Genomic DNA, 24184 nt, shown 5'->3' on the forward strand with positions numbered 1-24184 from the left:
TAGGGAGGCAGGAGAGGAAAAGAGAGTGACAGAGAGTGAATTATACTGAAAGACATTGCATCTGTGTATGAAGATAGCATAACGAAAGGCACTGAAAGCTGTTAAATCATGGGGAGCAGGGTGACAGAGAAAGAGGGATTAATCTGATTTAAGTACAGTATATACATGTGCAAAATACCAAGGTAAAACCCTCTTGAACAATCAATACTCACTTTAAAAAATGAAGAGCAGGAAGGTAAAACAGGTTCTGGTTGGGGGTGGGTACCAGTGGGATGGGGGAGGGTAAGTGGAGAGGGTGAAGGAGAGCAAATATGGTGGATGCACTTTGTGTAAGTATGAAAACAGGACAACAAGATCTATTGAAATTGTTCTGAGAAGGGGGGAGGGGGAGGAGGGAGAATGATGGAAGGGGAGAATCTAATTAAGATAGATTGTAAGCACGTATGTAAATGTCACAATGAATCCCTCCTGTACAACTAAAAATAAAAATATCCATTAAAAAAATAGCAAAGGAAGTAGACAAGCACCCTAGGTGTTTAGGAGATCCAGGAAGTTCCCTGTGGTCCAAACACGCTTGCTTGGTTGGAGGGGCTGCAGGTAGAGCTCTGCGTACCAGGAAAGTTTAAGCCAGGGGAGGGCAGAGGCTCAGGAGAGGCTCTTAGGTAGGAAATGTGGGTACAGGTGTGAGCGAGCCCACCCACTTTCCCCCCCTTAAAACCTCACAAAGGACAGACGTGTGCGAATGTGAAAAGTAAATTCTTTAATTTCAGTGCTTGCTCCTCGTGGTTCAAAAGCACATAGCCTGCCTGCCTGCTGGAGCCCGCAGGCTTTGACACAGTGCGGACAGCTGGAGCTGCTGCTATAGGACAGATGTGCTGGCTCATTTGGTGATTCTTCTTTGTGCAAAGCAGAAACTTCTAAAGGTGTCAGCGTGACCTGGGACTTTGGGGCCCCTAGAGGCTGTAATCTCCAGCCTTTGGGAGGCCCCGTCATGCAGAGAGAGTGGAGTGAACTTGAACTTAGCTGACCACTCCCAAGCTTGCTCAGGGGCAAGGGCTGTGTCCAGGATGCTGGTCTGTGAGGAGGGGCAGGTGGAGATCCTGACCTTGCTGTCAGCGGACAGCACAGGCAGCTAAGGCTCTTGTGATGACCAGGCACTGCGGTAGGCAGCTCGTGGGTAGGACAGGGCCACCGAGGGCTCTTCTCCCTAGAACTGGATCTGGAGGGAGGAAGCTGGGTGTAGTTGGGAAGCAGGACAGGGCTGGGGACAGGGCAGTGGTCACAGTCTCACTGTCAGAGACATCCAGGCCTGCAGCGGAAGCTGTGTGGCGCAGGGAGTGGACCCATGCTTGTTTTCAAGGCTGGGCCGTGTAGGGAATCAGAAATGCAGGGCTGAGGGGCCCAGGAGATGATGCTTTAATTGCTCTGCTGATTTGCGAGGAAATTGAGGTTCCGAATGCAGAAGATGGACTTGGGGCTTGAACCCAGGGCTTTAGCCACCAGCTCCCTACCCCCTCCTCTTTGCCCCAGTTGGGCCCTTTCAGATCAGTCCTGAAATGGCCTGTCTGACATTCTCAGGTCAGAGCTTGTGTCACAGAGCCCTGGAGTCTGTGACATTTCTGTGATGCCCATGCCCCATGAGAGCAGAGCGGCTGCCTCCCCATTCAGGGTTCAGCCTCCTCATGGAGGAGGTAGCACCTGCTCTGTGGCCTCCCGGGTCCTGTGACCCCATGAGGCACACAGCAGGTGCCTCACAGTGAGGAGGTGGGGGGAGGTTGTTGGGCCAGGGCTGCTGGGATCTGGAAGGGGCTTGAACTGGGCCTGTTCCCCATCACCTCCTGCTCCAGCTCTCCCGAGGGCCCCTGGAACCTGGGCGCAGTCAAGGAAGAGGCACAGGACACACTGGGGCAGAGTTCATTGATCTAGCCAGTGGACACGCCATCCTTTTTGCCCACTCCCAGGGGCGCTGGAGTAGACAGGACAGTGTGGTGGGTCCTCAATGCTTCCCAAAGGCACCTGGGCTAGGTAAGGAGGTGTGGGACCCCTCTCTCCCAGCTCCAGTCGGCCAAGGTCAGGATTCCCACTGTGTTGGCACAGAACATTCCTCACAGCTAAGGCAGACAGGTAGAGAACTAGGCTCAGAGTGGCAAGATGGGCCAGAAATACATTCCATTCCAAAGAGCCCCCAGGCAGCCCACCCGCCCCAGGGGGCAGCTTTTGCTCATTATCATAGGATAACTAGGTCAGTTGAGGGCTCTCAGCAGGCTGAGGTGGGCTGGGTAAAGGGGTCCCTTAGGCGGGGCCGATGATGACATTCCGATAGCCCTTCACAGATTTCAGCTTGTCGCACTCGAAGTTCACCACCAGCTTGTGTAGACCCACATCAACGGGCATCAGGTCCACCCTCGCCTTGACTTCTTCCCCTGCCTCCACGGGGTCTGAACTGCAGAGAGAGGAGGGGGTGCTAGGCCTGGTCTCCTCAGAGGGCTCAGGCCAGCACATGAGGTGTGATGTGTGGGGACTTAGCACACCGCCTCCATGAACGTGTAGCTAATGCCAACCGTAACAGATGGGCCCCACTCACGGCCCTCGGCGGGGCCTGGACGATCTGCCCTCTTAGAGTGTAGTGTATGTATGTGCACACGTATGCTTGTGTGCATGCAAGTGTGTGAGTGCATGTGTGCACGTTATCCCTGTGTGCATGTGTGCTGTGTGCATCTGTGTATGTACACGTGTGCACGTGTACCAGTGTGCACCTGTGTGTGCCTGTGTACGTGTGTGCGTTTCTGTAGATATGTACCTGTGTATGTGTGCGTGTGTGAATGTGTCCGTGTGTATGCGTGTGTGCTGGGAAGTGGGCGGTGTGCTCAGGGGAAACTGGGTGTGCTCAGGAGGCCACGTGAGTGACAATGCACTGATGTGCAAATCACATACATCATGATTTGTGCCTTTCTGTAAGTTACATTGCAGTAACAAGTCATTAGGAAGAGTGTGCAGATGCATATCCATGAGGACACACCCACACTGTGCGTGTTCAAGCATGCAGGCTGACACTCTGAGTGTGGACATCTGGGTTACATCTGGGACTGTGTCTAAGGTGGCACTTAGGGACCAAATGTGGCAGTGTTTCAGTGTGTGCAAACTTGGGCACCGACTGGCCGTGGCCAGTTGTGAGCATTGAGGGGTGTGAGGTGGGAGCTCTGCCTGGGCATGTGGAGACGAGGGGAGGTTAGGGCTGGCTGGCACCCGAGGGTGGCCCCTGCCCTTATGACACCTGTCCCTTCCTCAGGCTAAGGGCGGGGCCAACAGTACTTACACCTCCACGGACTGCTGCTTCTTTGTCAGGCCAGCCCCCTCCACAGTGAAGACACAGCCCAGAAGGGGCACAGGGAGTGGGTTACGCAGGGACACCTCAGCCACCAGCCTGCGGTTCTGCTTGGGCTCTCCCAGGACCTGTGGGAAGGTGTGGGCAGATGTCAGGGGCAGGTGGGGTCCAGGCTGGGCGCCCCTGTGTTCATCATCCGGGCTGAGTAAAGCCCAGTCCAGCCCTTCACCACCCACCCTGCCCTGTGACTATGCCTCAGTTTCCTCATCTGGAAAACCCAGGTGGGGATACCTGCCCAGGTCTCTTTCAGGGAGCTACATTAAGACTCCATGTGACCCTGAGGACAGAAGTACAAAGTGTCTCCCTTGTTCTGGGGTGTACGGTGAAAAGATCGCAGATGTTGGCTCACTCTCCATCGCTGTGGGATCCTGGGGAAGTTATGAGCGTCTCTGAGCCTCTATTTGTTCATGGGAGAGAACGAGTGGCTGAGGATTCCACGAGGATTAATGTGCCAAGACACAGAGCTCCGGAGTCCGCACTCACTCTCGCTGCCTCTCCCTCTGCTGACCGCCATTTATTCTCATTTATTCTCAACGACTGCATTTGGGGTTTGGGCTGCAGCTGCTCCAGGCGGATTGTTGTGACGGCGGTAAGCACGAGCAGCTGGGTTTGTGTGTGCGCGTGTGTGTGCGCGCGCGCGTGTGTGCGTGTGTCAGGGTCTTGCTGTGTTCCGGGTTGTGCGCATGGAACTCTCCGACTCCTGCCTCTGCCTCGGGAGTGCTGGCTTTACAGGCGTGCACCATCGTGCCCATCACGCGAGCTGTGTACCGGGGGCCTCCCGAAGATAAGCTTTACATCTGCCACCCCCGTGTGCTGGAATTAACCCCGTCTTACAGAGGACTGACCCGAAGCTCACGGGGTGAAGAAACATGCCAAGGGCCAGCCAGGCACAAACCCAGGAGCTCAGACCCGAGCCTGCGCCCTGCCCCCGCCCCGTGCTCCACCCTGCCAGCGTCACTCGCGCTCCTGAGCCGCTCCTCCAGCCCCCGGAGCTCAGCATTTTAAGGATTAGGGTTCTCGAATTCCTAAATGCCATGACCGGCTACTCTGGGAATCTAGGGGTCGTTCCTAGAGGCCAGGAGCCCCAAATCTGGCTTTAAGATGCTTTTCTTCAGTGAGCCCAGGACTTAAGGACCCCTGAGGTCTCAAGGTTGCAGGGACACAGGTGTATGCCTCCCGGCTTCCTGGGACCCAGCCTGCCCCTCACCCGGATCTTGATTTCCGGATTCTCCAGGTAAAGGTCCCGCTCAGCCAGCAGGTAGCTGTTGGCAGCCGGCTCCATGAGGAGGCCCCGCACCTTGATGAGGTTCGACTCAGTCAGGTAGCTGCTGTACCTCTCATAGAGGATTCGAAGGGGAATGCTGTTCTCTGCAGGAGGGGAGAGGGAGGGTGCTCTGAGGGCTAGATCCTTGCTGCCCCCTCTCTCCTGGAGGCACAGAGAGGGAGAGGGAACATGCTTAAAGTCACAGCACAAGCTCTGCATGCCCTCCAGGTCCCCCAGGGAGGAGCAAGAGAGGGAGGCAGAGCAGCAGGTGGGGAAGTGCTCCAGCAACCCCAGGCCTGAGTTTTAGTCCCACCTCTGGCCCATCTAACTGGTGACCTGGACAAGTCTCCCCACCTCCCAGGACCTAGTTTTAGCACCTGGGCAGTAAGAGTGCTCAGAAGACTAGGTGGGGTCAGCTGGGCAGGGCAGGGAGGTGCCTGGCACTGCCTGCTGGGCACCGTGCTTCTCACAACACCTCCCCCAGCATCTTCATGTGCTTGTATCAGCCCCCAGCTGCCAAGCGAGGAAACTGAGGCTCAGGCAGCTGAACTAACATTGCCACAGGTCACACAGCTGGGCTGGTCATTCAGAACTCGAGTCTCCAGCGTCCCCAGTGCCCCTGAGGTGAACTTCCTTCCCACGGCCCAGATCGCATGGCTTTATAGGTGAAGAGCCGCCACCGCTGCGGGAAGCACTGAGCCCAGGGGAGCTGCTACTTCCTGGCCTTGTTCATGCACTGACTTGACTGTGTGACCAAAGCCACTCAGGGATGAGAAGGTAGGACAGGACCAACTCCTCCCAGTGCAGAACAGCAAGGTGTGACCTGAGGGCACTGGGGCTGTGTTTGCGGGAGGTGGGAAGGAACAAGGAAAGGCACACAGAGCTAAGAGACTCCAAGGGCTGTGCTGGCAACTTGTCCCCTCCCTCGGGCAAGTCCCTCTTGCTTGTGGGGCCCTCTGTCAAACAGAACCTCTGCAGGGACACTCTCTGGGCTCCCTGGTGCCCAACCAACCTCTCCTTGTCATTGTCCCTGCAGGCAGGAGCCAATGCCACAGCAGGAGGGATGTGCTACCTCTTTCACCACCTTTTGTCCCTCCCCTCACTAGACCAGCACTTACACACCCGGTCATGAGTTGTTTTTTTTTTTTTTTTTCCATGGGACTGGGATTTGAATTCAGGGCTTTGCACTTGCCAAGCAGGCAATCTACTGCTTGAGTCACAGCTCCAGTCATTTTGCTCTGTTATTTTTTGTTTGTTTGTTTTGTTTTTGAGGTGGGATCTTGAGAACTATTTGCCCAGGCTGGCCTCAAACTGCAATCCTCCCGATCTCAGCCTCCCAAGTAGCTAGGATTACAGGTGTGAGCCACTGGTGCCAGGCTCAGTCACAATTTTTCACACATCTGTGTATATCCTCATTCACTCACACTATTTTTTTCTTTAAATTAAACTGCTTTATATTTTTAACTTTTTCTCCCTCTTAAGAAAACTTTTCATCATTATTTGTAGCAAGAGTCACTGACTACATTAATAAAATAAATACAAGCAAATGAAGTCTCACACGCAGTGTTCTAACTAGGTTGGGCTCTAAATTTGAGACCTAAACTTTCTGTGAAAGACAGAGAGTAACAAGGTCAGGAACAGCAGAGACTGATTAGCACCTGCTGGGACTTCTTCCCAGGTCATCTGCAGGATTGAGGAGCACTGAGAAGTCACCTGCTCCCTGTGGGGTTCAAGGTCCAGCCTGTCCACATAGCTGCTGACCACAGCCCACTCTTTAGAAAGCATGGCACCAGCCTCTCTGGGCCTGTCATCCCCAGGATGGGTCTGCTGCAGCCTGTGATGTGACCCAGTGAAAAATGCAAAATTCTATGCCAAGAAGGACAAAAGGGAGGGAAAACTGTGTAAAAAGGATGAAAGGAAGGGAAAATGATCTGTTAAGACCTGGTGGGGCACAGCGGAAACCCTGACCAGCCCCACAGGAAAGAAACGAAACTTTGTCCTCCAGGGGTGGGGAAGACATGGCCTCAACTGTTGACTTTTCCAGGAGGCCAAGTCCAGGGCAGGGCTGGGCCTTGGAGAGCCACCATTCACAAGCCAGTGACCATGGTTTGGCCTCAGGCCACATGCTGGCTGGGGGAGGAAACCAATGTGGTCATCTCAACCACTCCTTGGATAAAATGGCCTGTTCTAGAAGGTTCCCTAGGGGTGGTTCCTGAGACTACACTGGCTGCATTCCCAGTGACCCACCTGGAGGGATGAGGGAGGACAGAGGCACAGGGTGGAGGCAGGAAGGGCAATGAGAAGAAGAGACCACAGCTTGAGACACAGCTGGGGGACAACTGGACTCTGTTCAGCTGTCCAGGCCTGGCTTCCTGTTCACTAGCATGTGGAAATTCCCGGGCCTTATCATCAAAGAGCAGCAAGCAATGCAGCCAAGTGTGGGGGCTGAGTGGGGAGAGGATCTGTCTCAGTTGACCTTGGCTTTGGAGGCCGCAGCAGAGCCTCTTGGACTGGTTCCATCTTCAGCCAGAGGGCAATGCACAGCATTGCCGCCCTCTCCTTGCAGCTTTGTCCCTCAAGGGTCTCTGGAAGGCTGGACGCCCTCCACTGAGCACAGCCCAGGATGATAAGGAGAACCGACAGGCTGGCTGCACCCTGGAGAACAGGGTTCTGGGTGCACTGGTGTCTGTGAGGCAAAGGTGACTCTGCAGTGGCCCAAGAGGGAGGTATGTGACATCTCAGGTCCAGGCCAGAGTTCACTTCATGCCACACATTCCAGGACATGAAATTCCTCCTGTCTGAGTGGTTCCCAAAAAGCACAGGCAGGTGTGCGCTCAGACACCTGTACAGAGACAAATGGCCCCTGTACCAGTGGGAATCCCTCATCCTGAATGAAGAGGACAAATGCTCTGGGTCACAGCCAGCCAGCAGATGGCAGCAGCTAGAACATAGGTATCCCATGCAGCTGTACCCTGCCCCTGACTTTTGGAGTCTAGATGCAGAGACAGCTGGGTCCTTTCCACTTCATCAAGGTGGCAGGGAGGCGGAACCCATGGAACTCTGAGCTGATTTCAACTTGTGGCACCTCAGGTGTTCAGGAAAGGTCCAGGGCCTCTAAGCCTCCCCTCACTTCTCTGCACCTATGCTAAATGAGGAGCAAGGGCCTTGCTGTGTCCTGGCCCTGCTGTGCCCTTTCCAGGAGTTTCCAGAGTATGCTCTGCTCTGAGCCTTCACGGTTGCCCATCAGGTGGGCTGCTGATCAGGTGGGTGCACTATTGTCCTTCCTAACAGGCCATTGACCTTGCCCATGACTGTACATTGGGACACTGGCAGAGACAGGAATCAGGGAGGTTGGGCTGGCGCTAGCATGTATCTTTCAACAGCTCCCAGGCCACTCCCAGCTCCACGGGCCTCTGGCCTTCCCTACCCACAGGCTCCAAAGAGAAGGATATGGGCCGGTAATGCTGGGGACAGGATGGGGCCTGGCTTGGTCCTGCCTCACTGTATGACCTCAGGGCCTGGAATAATTTTAGGAGGATAACCAGGCAGAGAGAACGCAGGGAGCCAAAGGGCCTGGAGGCTTGAGTGACAAAGACTCTGCCAGGGCTGAGGATCACCTTTCCTCAGGGAAAGAATCTGCCTAACAGTGCTGGAGCCACCCGAGAGGTGACCACTTTTCCCGCAGTGGCTGGGACACTCCACTCCTGCAGTCTGACTGCTCTGTCCAGGGTGGCAGCCTGGACACAGGTGCTACCCAGCTGTGGAAGATTAGCACCACTTCATGTGCTCAGAAAGTTCCATGGACAGCGCCCATCAACAGCCTCCTTCCTCTGAGGCCAGGAGCACTGGAGCAATGGAGCCCAGAAAGGGAGGCTCTCGAGGTGTTAGCAGATGTACTGAGGAAAGAAATTAGCCAGAGAGAAGCAGAAGGTCTGGGGAAACTGGCAGGGGCCCCAGGACGATGAGATGAAACAAAACTAAAATAAAACAGTTGCTAAGTGGACAGGTTCAAATGTCAGTCCTGTCACTTCTGAACTATGCGACCCTGGGAAAGTTACTTAACCTCTCTGTGCCTCCGTTTCCTCACCTGGAAAGTGGGGTAGTGACCAGATTCAAGTCAAGGCCTTGGTATTATGAAAGCAGTGAGTGAGCGCTAGGCAAGTGCCGTGGAGGTGAAACGTGTTTGCAAAATGCTGGACCCTGGGAACGCAGTGTCTTACCAGAGAAGGGCTCCAGGGTCAGATTGAGCAGGTCCTTGGTGCCGCACTCGGGCCCCAGGACCCCGTTGTAGCTGACAGTGCGGGCACAGAGCATAAGGCGGGAGTCACGCCTCTCAGCAGTGCTGTTGGTGATATGGGCGAAGACGTCAAAGTCACTGCCCATGTTCAGGTCCTGGCCCACCCGGATCCGCATGGCCACCCCCGACTCCTCCTCCTCCGCTAGTTTGTTCAGGTGGTTGGCCCTCGTGAAGGCTGCCCTCTCCTCTGCGGACCCTGTAGGGACAAGACAGAGAACCCCAGTCACGCCGAGGCTAGAGATCAATGTGGAGGACAGAGCAGGCTGGCTTCTCGGAGACTTAGAGCAGCCCTACATTTCTGTGCTGAAAGGAAGGAAGACTGTCTTATTTATTTTCCACAATTGAACTCATGTACATCCCTCAAGACCCAGCCCCAAATGGTCCTTCCTCTAGGAAGTGTCTCTGACCACTCCTTCCCTAGGGTGTGTTCTGTTCATGTGTTTACCTCCCCCGAGCAGATCAGGATCATCTTCATCCGTACCTATCACAGCTTCTGATGCACACAAGGTACAAATACAATTCAAACTTTCTCATCTCCGATTGCTTGCACAGGGGTTTGCTTCTGCCTGAAATCCTCTGCCACCCCTTCTCTACCTGTCCAGCTCTCTACCGGAAACGGCTGCTCCCTTTTTACTCCCATTTGCCTCTCTCCTATGTGCCTTTTATTTTTTTCCCTTGGAGTTATTGGGTGCCTATCTATTTTTCTAGCAAACCATCAGCTCTAGACTTTTCAAAGGCCAGAACATCTTACCCTGTTTTATTCTTTCCAGGTAAGGCATAGCCATTCAACACCCATCCCTCCATCAGCCCTGAAAAGTCAGAGGGGGTCAGGACAGGCAGGGACTTTTAATTTCTCAGTCACCTCTGAACCCCACTGCAACTAGGACATGGTAGAAACTTAGGGAATTCCTACCTGATTGGGTGGGCTGGTGGATGAGCCCAATTCAGTTTTACAAAGTCTCTTTTGCCCTACTGACAACATTAGCAGCAGAAGAGGCCTCACTCTCTGGCCTGAACTTATCTCATTACTTTTCAGGTTCTTGCTGCTCATTTCTCTTTTGTTTAACACCTCCCCATCATTGGGTATGCTCACTTCCCCAGCTGTCAGTCAAATACTGCCAAAATAAACCCTGCCCTTTCCAGGCAGCTCCTCCGTGGTTTCTCTGGACTTTTAAGTACCTTCAGCACAGACACATTGCAATAAAAAGCATGAAATGGCTAGTGGAGTGGCTCAAGTGGTAGAGCACCTGCCTAGCAAGCCTAGCAAGTATAAAGCCCTGAGTTCAAATCCCAGTTACTGACAAAAAAAAAAAAAAAAACAACAAACAAACTGGCTGTATATAGTCGTAGGTCCTGCTCCTGACAAAAACTGTTAAAAACCAGCATTACACGGCACAGGCATTACCAACTGCCCTCCTGAGATCCATGCCTCTCCTATAGAACACCTATAGGAAACTGCTTCCAGTTTCAGTAAGAGTCAACCAACCAAAAAAAGTGAGGCTTGAAAACCAGACTGAGCTGGCGGGATGGCTCAAGTGGCTGAGTATCTGCCTAGCAAGTATGAAGCACTGAGTTCAAACCCCAGTACCACCAATAAAAAAGGAAAAAGAAAACCAGACTGATTTTTTTTTTTTTTTTGAGAAGGAGGGATCTGGCTATATTGCTGAGAACAGCCTCGAACTTGAGATCCTCCTGCCCCAACTCCTTGAGTAGCTGGGATTAAGGTATGTACCACTGGGCTTGCTTCACCCTGGATCCTTCTGTGGAATTCAGAGTTATGAATCACCCTCCACCACCATCCCTCAATGATTTTGCACGCGTTTCTAAGGAATTTCTCAAACGGCATGTAACCTCCAGGTCACTGACATGCGTAGGTTGCCAAGTAAAACACACGCATACCCCCGAGTCTCCTGGGCTGGTAAAACCAAGTGCTAAGGGCTCTGAGAGCGGTGCCTACCCTCCGGGTACTTGTAGGCGTGGGTGATGTCCTCCCGCTCGTCCCGGCCCACGCTCTTAGTGCTGATCTTCAGCCCCACGACCAGGGACCGGTTGACGGACTTGTGCACGGACCCATCCTCCTGCCGGATCCAGTCCACCACGTCAGCATTGACCTCGGCAAAGACGAAAGGTGCGTCGTACTTGGTGCTCAGGTCGCCCTCCTTGATGGCGCGCACCGGAACTGGGCCACAGCAGTAGGTTCCTGTTTGGGGACAGGCGGGAGAAGTGGGTGGGGTTGCAGAAGGGTGGCATCAAAACTCTCCAGGTTCCGACCACATGTAGCAGAAACTCTCACGCTCATTAGCCCTTTGACACACAGACTCCACTCCCAGGGCGGCTGCAGGGGACGAGGGACAGACAGGGATTCTGGAGTCCGGTGTTTAGGGTTCAAGTACAAACTCAGGCGCTTAGTAACCATGTGACTTTGGACCAGTCACTCTCTAAGCTGTGTTTACCGAGGGCGAACAACTAAACCAAGTAATGAGGACTCGTGAGGCACAGGTGCACAGCTCTTGCATCCGCCAAATGCTATGCTGGTATTTGATAAGTAAAATGGAACCGGACCCTAAGGTCACTAGGAGCCAAGCAGACATGGGAGGAGCATCTGTCTCTCTGCCGATGCGGCTTGGCCTCAGTGCGTGAGTGTTGACGGTTTGAACATGAGTTGGGGTCACACCGCCCCACACCTTCAATGCTGGGGGCCAGGGCGGCGTGGATGTTCTCCCTCGTCCACGTGATGAAGCGTGGGAGCAGGAAATGACAATTCCAATCAGAAAACTCTCTGTGGGGGACATGCTAGTGATAATCCAGATGTGAACAGGGCTGGGAAAGGCTGCAGCTCTGGAGTTCTGAGCCCGGGGCCGCAGACCCCCACGGAGCCACCAACAGGAGGCAGGTGCCCACGAACTTGGGTGGGGAAGCATGACGTCTTTAATCCACAGGACTGCCACAGGCCATCGCAGCCACAGGTGCGCTTGTGACTCGTCACCCATAAGAACTACAGACCTTTCATGTCACCTGGTAGTTGTCCCAGATAACAGGAAATGTCACATATGAGACCCTGCCATGGTGCTGTAGAACCCACGGCCCCTGCCAGCAGACCTTGTGTATAAGTGAGCATGTTAGTGTATCACAATTTCTTTTTAGAACTTTTAATAACTTTGGTTTCATTTCATCCGTATGACTGTGCATTATATCTTGTGACACACATACAGGCATCTAACTTAAAGTCGCTGGTATGTGAATGACGATTCTTGTTTTAGGAGGAGGATGGCGATGTTACTTCATCTTTTTCTTTGTGTTTCTTCGTGAGTTCCCTTTTTCACAATGTGTGGGCATTATTTTTAAAATTGTAAGAGAAGTATGTTATAAAATGATGAGTGAGACCCCCGCGCCGCCCGGCCCAGTGACGTCTCTGTTTGGAACCCCGGCTCTGCCCCGCTCCGCCCGAGTGCGTGGATCTTCCTGCGCCCAGATTCTCACTTGGGGACGGTCCGTGCCTACCCACCTTCGCTCTTCTCCTGGGGTGTGGGGTCGATGGCCTGCCACCCCTCGTAGCCCACTTCCAGGTCGGGCCTAGTCATCCACGACTCCACCCAGCAGTGGAAGTTCCTAGTGGGGAACCGAGGCAGAACACTGCAACGTTCATGTCACCTTTCTGTTACCTCCTGCAGGCAGGCCACCTCGTGCAGATCCCAGGAGAGGCCTGGACTTGCCTTGGCCTGGAGGAGCCCCCCAGCTCTCCTCATTGTCAACATACCTCGCCTGTCCCTGGGCCCCTTCTCAGTCCCCTGCCACCTCCCAGTTTCTCTCTCTGGCTGACTCCACCTCCTAATTTCTTGGCTCCATCCCTCCTTTTTCCTGCCCTCAGGCCCTATCCTGGTCAGGCCTCCTCCTCACCCACCTGAACCATCTCCAGCCCCCTGGTGCACAGTGTCACAGTTCTCTCCCACTCTGAGGCCTTGAGTGACAAAGGGCCCTTGGGAACAAGCCCAGGCTTCAAATTCAGCATTTGACCCCTTGCCACCCTCTAGCACAACTCACCTGACCCCCTTTCAGCACTGCGGAGGAGGGCTTTCCCTCCTCCTGCCTTCAGTCCAGGCCTCCCTCCTGCACATCTCCCCTGCCCAGTCCTGCTCAACTGCCAAGGCCCAGTTCAAATGCCACTTCTAGAAAGCCCTCCCAGTTTTCCCTCCCAGGGTGCACGCCCCATTTCACCAGATCATCTCGCTCTTGTTGGCCTCGAGCTCCCCGAACTCATTGCGGAAGTACTCAATGAGCAGGTTGCTGTTCTGGTCATGTGCCGAGTTGTAGTTTGTCACGACTCGGGTGGGGATGCCGAGGCACCGCAGCACTGGAGGAGGACAGAGGGGATCAGATCGCCATCACAGCCCTGCAGACAGCTGCCTTGCCCAGGCCTCATGCCCATCTGCACCCAGGTACAGCCCTGGCTGTACCCACCTTCCAGGTGGGGAGGGTGTGTGCCTTTTGCCTGGCCAACGCCACTCACCTTACTGGTGACCCATGTCCAGTACACCCCCCTCTTATCACTCTAAAATGCAAATAGGGTATCAACACTCTTCTGGTAAGCGTTCAGTGGCTCCCCATGGCTCTGGAGGTCAAGGCCGGACCCCTGGCCATGGCCCTCAGCTCTGCAGAGCCCCATCCCCACCCTGAATGCTGATCCACCCTGAATGCTGTGTTCCAGCCACTCAACCCTGCAGCTCTCTATGCTCTGCCAGCCTCAGGGCATGGGCAGATTGTTCCTGCCTCCTGGAAGACAGCCCCGCCCCACTGAGGCCACCCCATCATTTGCACCCATAGTGGGGTGAGACTACAGACACTTGCAAATGCCCCCCCAGAGCTGTGGGAGGCCCTGTACCCTCTAGAGCTCTGTAGACTGGGGAAAGGGCTGAGGCTGCAATGGGGAGGACTTAGAGAAAGCAGGCCCCAACTGGCCCCAACCCATCAAGTCAACTCTGCAAGGCTGTGAGTGCAGGGGAGGAAGGAAGCCCCGGTGCACCTGTCCAAGGAGGTTTGCAGGGGGCGTAAACATGAGACTTCTCTCTCTCTCTCTGTCTCTCTCTCTCTTTTTCTCCCTCCCTCCCTCTCTCTCCCACTTGGAATGAGACCCAGGGCCTTACCCAAGCCAGGCAAACCCTCTACCACAGAGCTACACCCCAAGCCCTTCTCCCTCATTTTGTGTCACTATAAAAGTGACAGGTTCTCAGGGTTGGCAAAAGAAAGTAAATATTTACCACTTGCACCACTCCACCAGCCCCTAAGAAAGTAAATATTTAAAAGGTGAGCTGAGCAAAAGGCCCAGTGCGTGTCACCAGTGGCACTGTGCTTTACTTTGCTTTTGAATGAAGTTGAGTCTCTGGGAGGGGAAAGCCAGGGAGTGGCCTTTGTCCTGTGCCTGACAGCCAGCACCGAGCTTCCTGGAGGGTCCTGGACCCTGGCCAGGGGACATGTGGGCTCTGGAAGAGGGAGGAGCAACTGCAAGCCTCCACCTCTTGCCTGGTTCCCGAGCCCCTGGGACCGGACGGGGGCCAGGCCCACTGCTGCCCTCAGCCAATGATGGGGTCCAAGTCCCAGGCCTTGCCTGGCATGTGGTGACCTCAGAGATTACGTGAGGGGTCTGTGTGTTGCTGGGGAGCTGGCAGCCCTTCTGTCCCCAGGCTGGTGTCTCAGGAGGCCTCACAGTCACAACCTGAGGCCAGGAGGTGACCCCAGAACCAGGCACACCTGGTTCAGAGCTTGACTGTGCTGCGCCATTGTCGAGCCACTTCCCGTCTCTGAGCCTCCATTTCCCAACTGGGTAAGAGTTGCTAAGAATAGCAGCTCATGGAGGTATGGTGGTGATCCAGAAAGGCCATGGGTATGGGCGGAGTCGTCTGCACAGGACACCACCAAGGAGGCACTTGAGAATGAATGTGTCACGTGCTGTCGGGATGAACGTCAGCCCCAGTGGTTGCTGATTGACTCAGAGGTGTCGAGAAAATGCCTAGGGAACCAGCTAAGAATGCCAGAATCCCAGCTTCTCCAGAGCCCAGTACTGTTAGCTAAGTGACACCTCCAGTCACCAGTCCTGGGTGCTAACGTGAATCAGGTCAGTCACTTTTGTCTCTGTTCTGCAGGTGAGGAAACAGACTTGGGACACCCATTCTCTTGCCCAAGTGTGCCCAGGGGTTGGACATAAGCTGGGACTCCCACCTACTCAGTCTAGCTCCAGAGCCCGTGGACTTGACTGAGTTTTCCTGGGCTCTGTCACAAGCAGGCCTGGGAGGCTGCCAGAGCCCAGGCAGGGTCAGGTTGTGGGAGTTTTCAGGAAATTCACAGAGTTTCCAGAGAAGATGTTTTAGGCCCTTGTGAGGAAAGGGTCTGGGTGGGGAGTTTTCCCAGAAAGGGGAATCTAGAGACTAATGGGAAACAGGCAGTCACAGGCCAAGAAGGGTGGTGGTGGGGAAGCTGTGGGGGAGGAGATCAGTACGCCTGAGCTGGGGCCAGGTCACCTCACTTAGCCGGCCAGTATGGAGGACAAATTCTGGGGCCTTTGGGATCGCTCTCTGGGCTTGAGCAGTGGTTCTGGAGCCAGAGAAGCTGGGAGCCCCAGCTTAGCCCGATGGACTTCCCGAGCCGGAAAAGGGCACTGTGCCTGTGCCTGTCTTACACGCGATGGAACCGGGCTCAGAGGAGTTCGGCCATCTACCCAAGGACGCGCACCTGTGCAGGCCACAGCGGCGAAGACCCAGCACTGGCCGTACTTCACGTGCTGGCAGCCATGGTCCTTCCAGCGCCGCAGGATATCCACACTGCCGATCCAGGACATGGGGCTGACACCGTCCCCGTAGTTGTTGTCCCAGCGGCCCAGAAGCACGCCCTGGTCATCGTTACAGTTGACCTGCAAACAGTGGGGCATTGTGGGGACAGAGCCTGGGACGAGGTGATGGCTGGGCAAAGGCGTTGAGGAGGGCTCAAGGCCAAAAGCAGAGAAGGAGCCATGAGTCCCCAGATGAGGGCACAGCAGGTGCAAAGGTGCCACAGAGCAACAGATGCTGGACAAGGCTGCAGGCTGGAGCCCAGGGCTCAGGAGACAGAAGCGGGACCGGGGGGTGGACTGGAGGGTGAGCAAGGCCAAGGCCAAGAATGCCATGCTGGAGGCCGAGTCTGTCCTGTGAGCCTGGGCCGCTCCTAAGTGACACACGATGATTGAGTTCCACAAACACCTGCTCAAGCCCTACCCAGAATTTGTTGTCCCCTCGAGCCCCCATTATCTCCAGAATAAAACCCAGCCTCCTAATCCCAGCCCACAAGGCCCAGTGGCTCCTGTCCACCTTGGCAGCTCCTCCTGCACCTGTTCCCTTCACGCCCTCTGCTGCTGCCACACCGGCCTCCCTTCTGTTCCTCGAGTCCTTCTCTCCTCAGGGCCTTTGCACAAACTGTACCTGTTCTTTTCCCTCCTCCTCCTCCTATGTCAGCTCACGGTCAGCACCTTAGGGAGGTCTCTCGGCCCTTGCCGAGGTCAGGCCCCGTGGTCAGACACTCACACACCTGGGTTCCCGTGCTTACCTTAATTTACAATTGTGAACTCACTCACGTGAGAGTTCTGCTAACGTCTGTCTCTTTCCACCTCTTAGGATTTAGGGACCATGCATGTTTTGTCCCCAGTGCCTAGGACACAGGTGGCCCTTAATCAACATCTGCTGGAAGACTTGGGGAGTTGCTTTGGGGAGCCTGTGGTGCTGTGCTCCTCTGTGCAAACCTTTCTGAACACAAGCTTCTTTTTGCCGAGTCCCTCCACCATGCCCTGTGGCCTGGGTCACCACAGACAGGAGGGGTCTGCTCCAGTCTGCTTTGGGCCACAACCCTGGGGGCCCTGCCACTCACTCACCATGGCACTCACCACCCGGCCCAGGTAGACCGGGTTATTGCGTCGTGAGCAGTCTCGACCACAGTCCCTTAAGAACTTGGGGTTGATATCCAAAAGTATCAGGCAGATGTCCAGGATCCCATCTTCAAACTGTCAGAGGGAACACAAGGAGAATGGGGAAACTGAGAGGCCACCTCCTCCAGGAAGCCTGCCTTGATGCCCCAGCACCTGGGAACAGGAGCATGGGGAAGCCCAGTGAACTCAGAGACCCTTGGGACCCTGTCACTGCCCCTTTCCCCTCTCCTCAGCCAAACCACCACTTCCCCTGACTCACTCTGTGATGACAGTCCCCTCTTCCCTCCACACACCATCTGATTGTGTTTCACCAACACTCAGAGGAAAATCAAGACATCTCCCTGCAGCCTGCAAGGACTTTTGTGATCTGTGCTCACCCTCTTTGACGTCATCACACCGGGCCCCTGGCTCTCTGCCTCAGGGCCTTTGCACTTACTATTTCATTAGCTGGAATGCTCTTCCTGCCATGCTGGAGGGACCACACTTTCTCATGCTTGCAATCCTAATGTCATAGTTATCAAAAGCAGGACTCTCTCCTTGTTACCTTGTGTAGGGCCACCCATCTGATATGCCAGGGGCTGTCCTGAATGCTCCTGCTCCCTATCTATGGTCCTATCTTGGACTCGGGCTTGTCATGGAACCGCCCCTAGGGCTTGAACCCTTTTGTGGGTTCCCCCTACCATCTGCCTGATGCTTAGGACTTCCCACCTCATTCCTTGGGGTTCCTTTACACCCAGGGTAGAACATAATTCTCAGCCAGGATTTAAACTTTCTGTCCTCTGAGCTCCCTCATATAGCCCAACTTCTCACATGGCAAATTCCTACTTATTCTTCAAAGCCCAGCTCAAGTGTGTCCAACTTCAAGAACCCCCCGCCCTGCTCTCAGGGACAGCGTTCCTCCTCTCCTCTAGGTCTTTTTGTCCTGCACTGCAGTCACTTCCAAGGGCTGTGCCAGGACAAGTCCCACAGCCTAGCACAAGCCAGGGTACAGAGCAAGACCTCAGGAAGTCACGGGAAGGACCTGGCTTTGTTCTGTTTCTCAGGAGAGAATGAAAGACCCTGGGACATCAGAGCCAGTCTGCTTTCTGAAGTATTTTATCCCCACAGCGGGTCACAGGGTATTTCACAGTGATGATCCCTGATGAGGAAGCTGCAGTCAGCTTGAATCTGCCACCATTCAGGAGGACTTCCCTGTGGCCCAGGGTCTCACTCAGAGGCTGCTGGGAGAAGCCTCAAGGTGAACCCACCCAGGAGACCACACTGCTAACATGCTGGGAGATCAAGAGGCGGGGGTTCCAGGGTTCTGCTTTATGAGTTTTCCTGAAGATTCAGGGATTTTTGCAGGAGGCTGAGTGACACAGGAAATGAGAGCTTTGGTTTGCAGAACCAGCCCGGTCTGGTGACGACAGGAAACCACAGGGCACAGAGGAGCCAGCAGGCTGAGCCCAGCCCAGGCTACATAGTCGGAGGGACTTGTGAGGAATGATAAACAACTGCTGCTTTCCGCCTGTGTGTGTCAGGCCTGCTTGTTACTGAGCAGTAGCTGACGGATACAGCAGAACAGCCAGCAGTTCTCAAAGTGTGCTTGCTTAGAAGCTGCCTTGGTGCCTCCCGGGAAGACTCCCAGAAAGGCACCGAAATCTGTACTCTAACATGGCCTCCTGGTCACTGGTGCACAGTTCTGCTTGAGAACCAACCCCTGCTACGGACAATGGTTCCTTCCTTCCTTATCTTATCCTTTCTTTTCCCTCCTTCTTCCTTCCTCTTCCTTTCCTTCTTTTTCTTGGCAGCACTGGGGAGTGAACTCAGGGCCTCACATTTACTAGGTAAGCAAGCTACCACTTGAGCCACAGCCCAGATAGGGTATCAGGCTTAGCCCAGGCTGGCCTCAGACTGCAATCCTCCTGCTTCCGTCTCCTGCCTAGCTGGGATTATAGGCATGCATCACCCCCCATGTCTGGTCCTCAAGCCCCTTCTTTCTTTTTTCTTTTGGTGGTACTGGAGTTTGAACTCAGGGACTCACACTTGCTAGGCAGATGCTCTACCACTTAAGCCACTCTGCCAGCCATTTTTTGTGTTGGGTGTTTTTGAAATAGGGTTTTGTGAACTATTTGCCCAGGCTGGGTTGGAAGCAATCCTCCTGATCTCTGCCTCCTGAGTAGCTGGGATTACAGGCATGAGCCACTGGTGCTTGGCTCAAACCCCTTCTTGGCACATGCCCAGAACACAGTGAGCATCCTCCAAGAGTGATTATTATGCTGACATAGAACCTTCACTGCTCCTCTCTCCCCTCTGAGAAGCCCAACCAACCTCATGGCTCCCAATGGCTCTCCTCATTCTTTCCCCACCCTAAATCCAGGGCTGTTGCCTTTGTTGTGTGACTTCAGGCCAGTCCTCAGCCCTCTCTGAGCTTTCAGCCATTTCAGGACCCTTGGCATCTCTGACAGGATGGGAAAGGTGAGTCTATAACCTGCTCACACCCTTGGCATCTCCGGGTGCCTCAGACACAGGATGGCTGGAGGTAGTAGTCAGGGCAGGTGTGGACTTACCTGCCCAAAGTTCCATGGCATGCTCTTAATGAACCTGGGTGAGCCCTGGTAGATGAACCCCTGCTGGGAGAGGACATACTCCCGCCGCTCTGCATCTGAGTCCAGATACACAGCATCCGCTGTGGACAGAAGAAAGGAGCTTCAGCTCTGAGGCTGGTGGAGCTCAGGGTCCCTGGAACCCCAGGCCAAGCCAGCATCTCAGAGGCCTTTCTACCACTTAATTAGAAAAACTGATAATCAAGTCAGGTGTAGTGACACACAGTTGTAACTCCAGCTACTTGAGAGGCAGAGGTAGGAGGATCAAGGTCCAAGGCCAGCAAGTGCAAAAGCTCAAAGCCCTATCTGAAAAACAAACCAAGCAAAAGGCATGGCTCAAGTGATAGAGCATCTGTCTAGCAAGAGCGAGACCCTGAGTTCAATCCCCAGTACCAGCAAAAAAAAAAAAAAAGGAAAACCAAATCATTAATTAATAATCCTATGTCAATAAGATAAGGTGTCATCTATCCAGCAGTGGCCTGTGAGGACCTGTGATGAACGTAGGTCACATGTCAGTTCATCCATTCTTGCTAAGAGCCCCATGAGGAAGGGACCCAAGAAAGTGCCAGGTTAAACATGGGGACACTGATGCCAACACAAGAGACTGGACTGGGAAGCCAGGCGGTCGTGGTCCTGACCCTCTCCACCCACCCCAATGTCTCACTAAGTTAGCCCGAGGGAAGTGAGGTTGCAGATCTGAAAGGGGCTGTGGACACTGACACCTGAGCCAGCAGGAGGGACATGGAGAGAGCTCAGTGCCAGAGGGGGAGGTCAAGAAATGGTCACCATGGCTCAGGGGAGGGAGGAGCTTTCCAGCTTGGGGGATGGGGAGGGCTCCCTGGAGGAGGGGGGCTCTGAATGAGGCCTTGAGAAATGACCAAGGTTTAGACCCTTGGAGCCTAGTGGATGTTACCGTAAGCAGAAGCCCAGAGAGGACAAAGCTTTGGCCACAGAAAATGCAGGCCTCTGAGTTCCCTGTGGGTAGGGAGGGGGAGGAGGGGGAAGAGAAGGAAGGGGAGAAAAGAAGGCTGAGGAAGTTGAGGCCTGACAGGCTGGCTTAATGATGTCCAGCTCACAGATGGAGAAACTGAGGCTGGGAAGGGGAAATCTGAAGCCTGTGATGACTTTGGCAGGCCCAGGCCTTTCGTGGGCCATGAGCATCCATTTTCCATGGCTACCTTCCTCCGTCAGAAAGAAAATTAAACGTTGACTGCATTGGGGAAATGATAGCTTAATTTACATATTAAAACATTGCCTAAGTGTTCATTCTTTTTCTGGTTTTAAAAGAAATGGAAACATTTTCCTGTGTTGCTTAAGTACAGTGGCCTGGGGCCCGGGCCTGTCTGTGCCTGTGGAGAAGTGGGCCAGGGAAGTCCGCCTGGTTCCCTGGGAGCTGGTCTGAAAGGTGGGGGCCAGCACCCCACTTCCATCTCTGTTTAGAAAGAGGCTGAGAGGCCTGTGCCCACTGCTCTCTGGCCCCAGAGAGTATGATAAAATTGACCTTGATGTAAAAGAGCTGCATGCTGGGAGTCTGCTGGGCAGGGGCAGGGGAGAGAAGGAGGGAGATGGAAAGAGAAAGCAAAAAAAAGTGAGAACTTCAGCACATGTCAAGTGGGGCTGGCTCAAGGCCCCGTCTGGTAAATTTGGAGTTGTGTGGAACAAAGCCATCCATCAGAGCCATTTCCTCCCCAGCACCCGTCCCCCATCCGAGCCCAACTTCCTGCCTCCTCCAGGCTCCCAACTGGGATGTAGGTCACTGTCATCCCTGGGCTGCTTGGCTGCCAACCACTCCAACCCACAGGTCAGGGCAAGGCCAAAGAGGAGGGGAGCCATGACCCAGAGTTGTGCCTGCCCTTCTCCAAACGCCAAACCCCTCCAGGCATTGGTGAGCATGGGGCAGACGCACAGCCCGCTCCCTAGCAACCCTTCACAGATTAGCCAAAATCCAAAACAAGCTGCAGCAGGTCCCAGCAAGGCCACTTCTGTCCCAAGAAATCATTCCAGGTAGCCAAAGGCCATGTGAGCAAGTGTGCTCCTTGCAACATCCCCTTAAGCCACTGGGGATGACCCCAGGCCATCGGTTGGGTGCTGGATGGATGAAATGCCCACATGGACAAGGGGCAAGGCACTTCAGATCCTTAAAAGAACGAACCAATGTACACAGACCAATGTGGACTCACTATGTAGCACAGGGGGAAAACATGTCATGGGTTGATGGATCCTTCTATGTTGACAGAGAGAGACAGAGAGAGACAGAGAGACAGAGAGACAGAGAGATTGTATATACAGACAACTCTAAGACAGAGAGAAGCAGAGTCCTCCAGGTAGTGTTTCAGCTTTTATTAAAAGGGTGCCCTTGTGTCTCACTGTTATACATAAATAAAAGCCAAAATATGCACAAGAGAAATTTGAAAAAGCCTCCTGATCAAGTATGTTATAAAACTCCCAAAAATAGAGAAGAAAAAAGAAAGCCACAGCCCAGTGACTGATGTTCTGTCCTGGGGTGGAGGATGCTCTGTTACCAGGCTGCGGCCTTATGGGCTCCCTCCCCACTTGTCAGTCACAGCAGGAAGGAGGCAGACAGAGATCCGACTGTCTTGTTAGTCACTGCGGGGATGAGGCCTGAGGGCAGCAGCCCCTGGCTCCTCCTCTACCAAGCTCTCCCCTCTCCCTTTCTGCTTCATTACATACTGACTTACTGAAGGAGCTTCCAAAAGCCACTGAGCCTCTCTGCACCTCAGTTTCCTGTCTGAGGCATGAGGATGCTGACGTCTGTCCCTTGGGAAGGTTGAGAGGAGACATTGAGACACTGTGAAAGGAAGCAGCTGGAAATGAGACTGCTCCTGTCTCCTCTCCTGACCCCTCCCTGTACCCCCATCAGTTCTCCCTAACCAGCCTGAGTAAGTCTAAAACAAGTCCTTAAAAACAGACTGGGCATAAGGAAAGGGTGAGTGAGGGTGAATACAGGTGTACTTTGTGTACATATATGAAAATAGGAGAGGCTCAAATGGTAGAGTGCCTGCTTAGCACATGCAAGGACCTGAGTTCAAACTCTACTATCACCAAAAAAAAAAAAAAAAAAAAAAGGAAAAAAGATTATATACGAAAATAGAATAAAACCTGTTAAAATTGTTCTAGGAAGGGGAGAAGAGGAAGAGGGATAACAATGGGCTGGGTAAATCTAAGATATATTGCAAGCGCATATGTACGTAGCACAGTGTATCTCCCGTACAACTATTAAATACTACTAACAAAGAAAAGCACTGAAACCAGTCAATACAAACAAACAAATAAAAAACAGAGTAAGGACATAGTGCCAGCCTGAGTACCAGCTGGGCGCCCCTTCCTGACATGGCTTTCTGAAACCAAGACACTGCCCCGTCTGGTGCTGTGGTTTTGAAAGAGCTCCCCCAGTCCACAGGTGGGAGGAGGTGCTGATGGAGTCACGCTGTTATGGGCGTGACTTAGTGACCACCAAAGTGGAATTATTGCCAAACACAGCTCTATCCTCTCTATTCTGTTGCCAGGTGGTGCCTCCACTGTATTGTGACACAGCAAGACAGCCCTCACCAGAGGCGGCCCCTCGATCTTGGACTGTCCAGCCTCCAGCACCAACAATGTCACGGGTTCACAGTGCCATGGGAACAGTGGGTCTTAAACATATGATTGAAATGCTTTGGTAGCTGCTTTGAGCAAGTCATTTTGCCTCCATGAGCCTGACTGGAAATGGGGATGACAAGAGGCCAGAACACAGAGCTGCACCCAGACCTTGCTGGCTCCACTTTGCTGCTGCCTCTTCTTGCTCTTCCCACCTCCATGGCCTCCCAGGTGGACCTAACCCAGCCTCTTTGGATGAAGCGTGGCTCACCTGGGCACCAGGCATTGAAGAGCAGGGTGAAGTGGCCCAGCACGAAGCTGGAGCCCTGGTAGCCGGTGGAGGTCTCCAGGGTGAGGCAGTACAGGCCGATGGGGGCATTGGCTGGCGTGCAGAGCTGCAGTGACAGAACCTTGTCCTGCTGGTCCACCACTGAGGCTGTCCAGGCCCCCTCGTCCACAGCATCGGACAGCGGGAAGCGGGCCTTGGTCCCCGCCTCCTCGCTGGGGGCTGGGCCTATGGAGGAAGAAGGCAGCAGCTGTGAACCAGAGGTGGGCAGGACACGAATCTGGGGTCCTATGGCCTGGGGTCAAGTCCTAGCTCCACCACTAGCCACTGGAGGAACTTTGCAAAGAAGTTCTATCTCCCTGACCCTCAGTTTCCTTATCTGTAAAGTGGAAATCAGAACCCTGTCTTGCAGGGTGGTTTGTGGGAATATATGAAAAGTCACAGGGACACGGTAGTACACAACCCGAAAGAGTCCCCTGAGAAAGGGGACAGCACAGCCTGGGGTATAGTCTCAGTCATCCCACTCTGCCCTGTGGTGACCTTGGACAAGACCATCTGCTCTCCAGCTCCCTGTCTTAGCATGGGCAGGACTCTGGCCGGATGCTCGCCAAAGGTTCCTGTCCTCTGCATATTGCTGTCTCTTATGGAGACAGAAACCTGCACTCTGAAGGATGGACATGGGCCCCCAGACCCCTTTCTATAGGATAACAGAGGGTTGGAGAGGTGTCCCCAGAGCCTCTCTGCTGTGGGCTCTGACCCCACAGCCACCCTCACAGCTGTGCACACTTTATGAAGGGTCGTGGCATGTCCTGCTTCCTCTGAGCT

General features: G+C 54.0%; 1 protein-coding gene across 1 annotated transcript in view; it reads right to left on the bottom strand.

The window, feature by feature from the left end:
• Positions 1-740: 740 nt before the first annotated feature.
• Positions 741-24184, bottom strand: part of Tgm2 (transglutaminase 2) — a 30627-nt gene continuing 7183 nt past the window's right edge. Inside the window, exons 3-13 of the mRNA XM_020172487.2 lie at positions 23345-23587; positions 19441-19559; positions 16838-16966; positions 15670-15847; positions 13162-13297; positions 12452-12555; positions 10904-11146; positions 8870-9142; positions 4593-4753; positions 3317-3453; positions 741-2443 (exon numbers count right to left, since the gene is read on the bottom strand). Of these exons, the coding sequence (XP_020028076.1) occupies positions 2293-2443; positions 3317-3453; positions 4593-4753; positions 8870-9142; positions 10904-11146; positions 12452-12555; positions 13162-13297; positions 15670-15847; positions 16838-16966; positions 19441-19559; positions 23345-23587 (1874 nt within the window). The 3' untranslated portion in view covers positions 741-2292. The remainder of the gene's footprint in view (positions 2444-3316; positions 3454-4592; positions 4754-8869; positions 9143-10903; positions 11147-12451; positions 12556-13161; positions 13298-15669; positions 15848-16837; positions 16967-19440; positions 19560-23344; positions 23588-24184) is intronic.

This window comes from Castor canadensis, chromosome 5 (assembly GCF_047511655.1).
Source record: "Castor canadensis chromosome 5, mCasCan1.hap1v2, whole genome shotgun sequence".
Lineage (NCBI taxonomy): Eukaryota > Metazoa > Chordata > Mammalia > Rodentia > Castoridae > Castor > Castor canadensis.